The following is a 7,750-nucleotide window of genomic DNA, read 5'->3' as shown; positions in this document are numbered from 1 at the left end:
AATTATGTTGAATTGATATATTAGTCATAGTAATAGAGCATCATTAAATGAATTTTCATGAAATCATTTCTGCAACAGATCTTCTCTGGAAAAGAGATCTTGTTAATAAAGTATTTTCCAGGATAAGCTCTACATAATTCCCCCCCCACACACACACACACACAGAGTCACACAACATTTTAACAGCACTGGAAACTAGTAATATTTTAACTATTTAACTATCTGCCAGATTTAGAATGAATTTCCACTAAGCCAAACTTGGATAAATCGGATGAAGGAAGCAGGGCATTTGGAGACAAAATTTCCACCCCCACCCCATCCCATCTCCATCCTGTCTCCCTGCATGTCCTTGTTGTGGAGAATGAGACCACAGAATGAGACAGAAAGGCTTTGTAGTTTATAAACCCTGCAGGGACAACAACGCTAAGAGTGCACCCTAATGTACACCATGGACTTTGGGTGATTATGCTGTGTCAGTGTCAAGTCGCCCATTGTGACACAGGTACCCTCTGGTGCGGGCAATCAATAGTGGCAGGCTGTGCATCTGTGGGGGCAGGAGGTACAGGGTTACTCTCTGTACTCTCCATTCAATTTTGTTCTGAACCTAAAACTGCTCTAAAAATCAAAGAATATTAAAAACAAAGACTGCATGGCAGGAAGAAAGGAGGGGAGTGTTTAGCAGTCAGAGGTTGGGAAGCCCAGCCCCTGAATACATCAGATTTACAGACTTCCTTTCTAAGGCCCTCTCTGAGAATCGCTGTGTGAGAGGAGTCTGGTAATATGAAGCGAGGAGGAGACCTCTGAACATTCATCAGAGAAGGGGAAGGTGAACCTTGTCATCATAAGTTAGCAAACTTCAAAAAGGCTGTTTAAAAAGAGTGCTGCTGATGTACCTTTCAAAGGGTCACAGTGTCCAATAAAACATGAAGAAACATCCATTTTGTTAAGACTTTAGCTTTTCTTCTCTCTCCACTCAGTGGTGTTTTACATGGATGGGCAGATTTTCACCCTATGTCACAGACCCAGGACTTTCACCAATGTCGCCCCTCCCCATCCTCCCCTTCAACAGGGCACACAGTTTGATAGCTGCCAGGGCTCTCTCTCCATCATCTCCAATGTCCCCATCTATACTACTTTATTTGTAGCCATTATGGAACTATAATGACAAATGACACAGATTTGGAGCACCTGGAACACTCGTATGTCGTTAGTGGGAACAGCCACTTTGGAAAACAGTTTGCTAGTTTCTTATAAACATGTACATACCATATGAGCCAGCAAATCCACTCCTCGGTATTTATCAAAGAAGAATGAAAACTTAGTTTTACACAAAAGCCTGTACGTGAATGTTTATAGAATTGTATTCATAATCACCCCACGCTGGAAACAACCCCGAGGTCTTTTAACTGGAAAAGTGATACACATCTATAGTATACCCATACGAAGCCAATTCAAGGAACAAACTATTGATTCACCCAATATCACGCATGAATCTTAAATGTCTTTTGGTCAGTGAAAGAAGCCTCAAAGGCCACATAATGTATGGTCCCACTTGCATGAAACTCTGGAAAAGGTAAAATTATACGGACGGAAAATAAATAATTGCCAGGGGGTGGGGGGTGGAGAAATTATTGGCTACCAAGAATCAAGATAAGGGAATTTGGGAGGTGATGGAACCGTTATGTAAGAAACTGTGCTGGTCGACAAACAACTCTCTGAATTTGTCAAAACTCTTGGAACTGTAAAGCACAGAGGCAATTTGACGGCATGTAAAATTATAAAAACCATCACCCAGGAGGTGGGGAGAAAGCAAGGAGGAATGCAGACTGTGACAAATGAGGGTGACTGTACTACAAATGAATCACATAACCACACTGCAGGGGGTGGGAAGGAAGGGGATGACCTAAGTCACTCTGGAAGAGGGTTCTCACTGGACACCATAAGGCAGTAGACAAAAAGAATACTATACAAATACTGTACTCTACTTGGTAATTTCTTTTTTTCCTTTCACAGGGGTATGCGTTACCAGCTCTGAAACTACGTGTATAATAAGGCCAAACCAAGAAAATATATTGCAGATAATGAAAGCCAGGCTTCTCCCTGTCAGAGAAAGAAGTTTACAAACAAGAAAAAGGTATAGACTATAATAATGACCCTATGTGCTGGACTGGCATTCAAGGTTTCAGTATGAATGCATAGATACAGGAAAAAAAGTGTGTGTGTGTGTGTGCGCGTGCACATGTACGCGCATGCGTGCACATTCAAGGATTAGTATATATGCAGTCAACTTTTTAACCCTCCCAATGGCCAAAGCTAGTATGCTTTCCCTTTTTTTTTTTTAACATCTTTATTGGGGAATAATTGCTCCACAATGGTGTGTTAGTTTCTGCCTTACAACAAAGCAAATCAGTTATACATATACATATGTTCCCATCTCTCTTCCCTCTTGCGTCTCCCTCCCTCCCACCCTCCCTATCCCACCCCTCCAGGCAGTCACAAAGCACCGAGCTGATATCTTTTTATCATAAATGGGTGTTGAATTTTGTCAAAACTTTTCTCTGCATCTATTGAGATGATCATATGGTTTTTCTCCTTCAATTTGTTAATATGGTTTATCACATTGATAGATTTGCATATATTGAAGAATCCTTGCATTCCTGGAATAAACCCCACTTGATCATGGTGTATGATCCTTTTAATGTGCTATTGGATTCTGTTTGCTAGTATTTTGTTAAGGATTTTTGCATCTATGTTCATCAGTGATATTGGCCTGTAGTTTTCTTTCTTTGTGACATCCTTGTCTGGTTTTGGTATTAAGGTGATGGTGGCCTAGTAGAATGAGATTGGGAGTGTTCCTCCCTCTGCTATATTTTGGAAGAGTTTGAGAAGGATAGGTGTTAGCTCTTCTCTGAATGTTTGATAGAATTTGCCTGTGAAGCCATCTGGTCCTGGGCTTTTGTTTGTTGGAAGATTTTTAATCACGGTTTCAATTTCAGTGCTTGTGATTGGTCTGTTCATATTTTCTATTTCTTCCTGATTCAGTCTTGGCAGGTTGTGCATTTCTAAGAATTTGTCCATAGCTAGTATGCTTTGAGCAACAAAGTCATGATAGTATTGGATTTCAACCCCTAAATATATATCTATATATAGATATAGATATCTATAACTATAGATATCTAGATATATATGCATCCCCTGGAGTCCATGTGCATATACATAAAGTGAATAAATGGGGAAGAAGGGACAACTCTTTGCTTCCAAAGGATTCCAATTAGTAAAAGTAGACAGAGTGAAGAAAATAGAAGCTTACAATTAGAACATCTTCGTAATAATTGTTGTAGGCACAGTCCACAGTGGATGCTAAAATTAAGGGGCAATACTTTAAGCAGCAGCAGAATATTTGCACAGTGTCAAAGTATTGTCTCTAAAATAAGTATTTATTAATTACAAAGAGAAAAATAGTCACGTAATAGACAAGAAACTTGGCAGAAACTACCTGAACCAAGGATCAAGTCACTTGTAATAGGACTTATTGACATATTGTTCCCCCTGACAGTATGCATTAAGAAGGGCAATAATGTATAACCTCACTCTCATCTTGAGAAAACACTAGATAACCCCAGCTCGAGAGACATTCTGTAAAACCTCTAGCCAGTGTCATGGTCAAAAGTGTCACGGTCATGAAAGACAAGAAGAAATTTGAGGAAGCATCACACATTGGAGGAGGCTAGAGAGGCAAGGCAGCAAAACACAATGTGGGATCCTGGATTAGAACTCGGGCAGAATAAAGGACAACAGTGGAAAAATGGTAAAATCCCAAAATGTTGATATGTAAAAGACAGAATATTTGGGATTTCATCACACTGTACATGAGAGTGGACCCAAGCCTTACATTAGTGTTTAGATTGTAAAATCTGGAGTTTTTTGGTGTCCTTGCATAGTTACTAAAGATTACAAAATATTTCAAACTGCCAAGAAAATAGAGGGGATTTCCTAGAAAAATTTATCTGAGTTGGAAATAAAGTTGTAACTTTTCCACTGTCCCGATAATGCTGTCCACTCCTTGTAACCTACGTAGGCCTTAGAGAAGGAAGGAAGAGAGGGAGGGAGGGAAGGAAGGGGAAAGAGGGAACGAGTCAAGGAGAGAAGGAGGAAGGGACAGAAGGAAGGAAAGAAAGAAAAGGAAAGAAGGAAGTACACTGTTGAGATATCTGAGGTGTCCCATTGCTTATCTTCTGTGTGGCTCGGCCTCATTAGGTTAACACAGTCTTACAAGTTACTGTAAAATGGTTGATTTTTGTCTTCATCAAGTGACCTTGGAAACTCCAAGGCCTGTAGCAAATGAAGGGGAATTTCAATTCCAGCACCACGGATGTTTTCTAGAAAGACTCACTGCTAATCTTGAAGCACTATACACTTGACCCTTGCACAGTGTGGGAGTCGGGGCGCCACCCTTCCCTGCCATGGAAAATCCACGTATAATGTGTAGTTGGCCCCCGTATCCGAGGTTCCACATCCACATATTCAACCAACCTTGGATAGTGCAGTATTTACTAGTCATAGAAATCTGTGTATAAGTGGATGCAAGCAGTTCAAACCCATCAACTGTATAAGAGAAGAAAGCTATTAAAAGCGGTTACTCACCAACCGCTGCTAAAAAGTCTCTCTGTGCAGACATCTCAAATCCATCGCTAACCTCCTCACAATAGCCAGAAATAAAAGTGTGCTAGTGCCTCCTGCTCTAGTGCCAACTACCACCCACTTCCACACCTGCTTCAGGCTGTCCGTTTGGAACTTCTTGCCACTCTTTCCTGCCCTTGACATTCTTTTAGGTGTGATTCACAGGAAGTAAATGACTGGGGTGAGGCACTGAGAGTTAGTCTCTGTGTGACCCGCTCTGAATCCTGTAACCCACACCCCAAAGACAGCCCAGGGCACTGAGCCCAGCAGGGTTGCTCCTGGACTCAGAGAGGCAGCCAAGGTGACCATACCCAAGGCCACCAAAACCCGAATGCAAGTAAGTCACCTGCCTTTGTAAGGATGCCACTGAATAATCAAAGTACATTTATTTCTAAATTCCCAGTCAGGATTGTGAAAGAGAAATAGTAACTCTTAGGTGATAGAAACAGTAGTAAAATACAGTACACAGGAAGGTCATTTGAATGATAACAAAACAAAAGGTACAACAGCAAATGAAAAATAGCAACTTTAAATACAAAGTGAAGCAGTTTAATAAGAAATTTTGTTAATCAGAAAAATACATGTCCCCTGTCTTTATTACATACTGTACAAAATAAAATATTGCACCTTTAAGTCATATAATAAATATATACAAAGAGTATTGTACAAATGATCTCTCTTTTAATTTAAAAAGCCTTCAACAATCAAGTGTGATTGATGATGAACAACTCACAGGCTGGTGTGTCCTCGTCACGTTCCCGCACCCATTCCCAACCACCAAACCCTCCACGTACAGTAGTGCTCATCCCAGTGTCAGTGAGGCTGCAGTTAGAACAAGAGACCTGGTGCTCAGGATGTGGCAGAGACTCAGCAAGCTTGTCCACAGACAAATCCAAAGCCAGAACGCACTGCTCACTTATGAGTGACCAGGGACTAGGGCCAGCACACCTGCTTCAGGTAACTTTGCTGCCGACAGCCTATAGGCAACATGCGCACAGGCAGCTGGGACCCCGAATAAAGAAGTATGACCACTTATTTGGGGTTGTGTGCCGTCCAAAGCCATAACTGCTAGTGTGTAAGGTAAGAGCCCCTAACCAAATCAGCTTTAGAACTTACAATTAAATACTAGTTCCCAACTCCTTCCGCAGCAACATCTTCTCCAAACTTTACCTCCACCCTGACGCCGTCACTAACGCCAGCATTGGCACGATCCAAACCCAAACCAATTCTGACCTAACCCTAATCCATAAAGCTAACTCTAGCCTTAACAATAAGTGAACCTCCATTTCTCTCACCTAACCCAAGGCTAAAACTAAAATGAACCCTAAACTTAGTCACCAAATCCTAACTCTTAACTTCTCATCCTAACTGTACCTTCCAGCCTAATGCTAATTCGCTTTGGATTTACTGACAAATCAGTTCAAATTAAAAGTTATTTACTGTAAACAGCTCTTTTCAGCTATCATGTTTCATAGTTAGATTACTTTCTCATAATTTTTCCAAAATAAAAATCCTTAGGAATACTATCTTATGCATAAATTCGGTCTAACAAGGCTTTGATTTTTCTGTTTGTGTGCAAGAGAATAGTGCTGAGAAAAACCTCATACACAGCTCTTAAAAGAACGCTTTGAATATACTTCAAAATCAGTAGAAGAGGTTAACTTTCCATCTCCTTTAATTTCCAAGATGCCTCATTTGGTCACAGATCGATTTCCGTAGTTGCAAAAATGGCAGCAATGTTTACTCAGTGTTCTCTAAGAGCAAGGAAAAGATGCCATTCCTCCAGGATGTCTGGATCAGTCAGGGTCACAAGCCTGTCCAGAGTGACTGTCTCCTTTTCACAGACTAAACGTAAGGGTCCATAAAAATGCCATTGGAGCCAACATCTTAACAACTACTGGCCAGAGCTTCTAAAATGTAAATGCCTTATAAACCTGTTGCAACCCTAAAACTGAGAGAAGTCATCAGTTGCCGTGTTTCTCAAGCCTTCAGGATGTCGTACTCTCTACTAGTCTATAAATCACAGGAAGAGGCAGCTCGTGACAATGCACAGGTGATCTTGGTGATTTCCTGATTAGAAGGACAGGACGAGGTCCCACGTGCAATGGTGTGCCTGCTACAGTATTTTATGTTAGTCCTGGAACATATCATTTAAAAGAGTTGGAATTAAAAACCGGCCATGGGGAAATGACAGTCCCAAATTTTAACAGTGGTGATTTGCATCGACTTCTGTCTGATTGTAGAATCTAGAGGGTTTTTTGGTAAAGAAATACGTGTCTTTGTGCCAGCTACATGGGGAAGAGAGCTTTTACATTTTGTTTCATCTTCCCAGTGGCATTAGGACCCCCTAAAAGTTTTATCCTTCTTTACACGACTGACAGCACCTTTGTTTGTAGAGGTCTAGCGAACACAAATTAAGATGCTTTACAAACGTACAGTAGTGAGTTGTGTCTGTGCAGCCTCCTGCAGAAAAAAAAAAAAAAATATATATATATATATATATATATATATCCATTTAACACATAGCTCATTAGAGACCTAGTTTAAAAGGAAGTACATGATTTTATGAAAAGCAGAAACTGAGATCACAGGGGGAAGCGAAGAAGCTAGGCTTGGGTTAGGGCCACTGCTTGGCACTAGAGTCAGAAGTGCCCTGGACTCACTTCTTAGCTAGGCCATGTGGCTTCTCGATGCCCTCAGGGGACGTCACAGCCCTTCAGGCCACCTGCTCCTCCCAGTGCTGACAGCAGCACTAGCTTCTGGGGTGTCATGAACCCCAGGGAAAACTTATCAAAGCAATGGACCTCTCCCTAGAAAAATATATATGATTACATTTCCCACATAACTTCAGGGCATTTACACACCTGCCCAATCCCATCCAAGGAAGCCTTGTCTGAGGGGCTGAAACTCCAAGGCAGAAAGAGACTGTGGAGAGGCTCGCAGTGCTTGTTAGAAGGCCACCGACCACCCTACTCAGTCAACTATTTTCTTCTCTAAAGGACACCAAGTTGCACCCACATCAAAGCAGCTAATCTCCTGATGTCCCAAGATACCACATCAGTTCAGAATG

General features: G+C 41.3%; 1 protein-coding gene across 1 annotated transcript in view; it reads right to left on the bottom strand.

Annotated features, from left to right (window-relative positions):
- Positions 1-7,036: 7,036 nt before the first annotated feature.
- Positions 7,037-7,750, bottom strand: part of ADAMTSL3 (ADAMTS like 3) — a gene marked incomplete at both ends in the record, with an annotated part of 539,369 nt that continues 538,655 nt past the window's right edge. Inside the window, 1 exon segment of the mRNA XM_082852534.1 lies at positions 7,037-7,143. Within this exon segment, the coding sequence (XP_082708660.1) occupies positions 7,037-7,143 (107 nt within the window).

The sequence above is a fragment of the Leucopleurus acutus genome (genome assembly GCF_964270905.1).
Source record: "Leucopleurus acutus genome assembly, chromosome: 1".
Lineage (NCBI taxonomy): Eukaryota > Metazoa > Chordata > Mammalia > Artiodactyla > Delphinidae > Leucopleurus > Leucopleurus acutus.
Note: the sequence above shows the minus strand (reverse complement) of the source record. Positions and strands in the feature narration are given on the sequence as shown.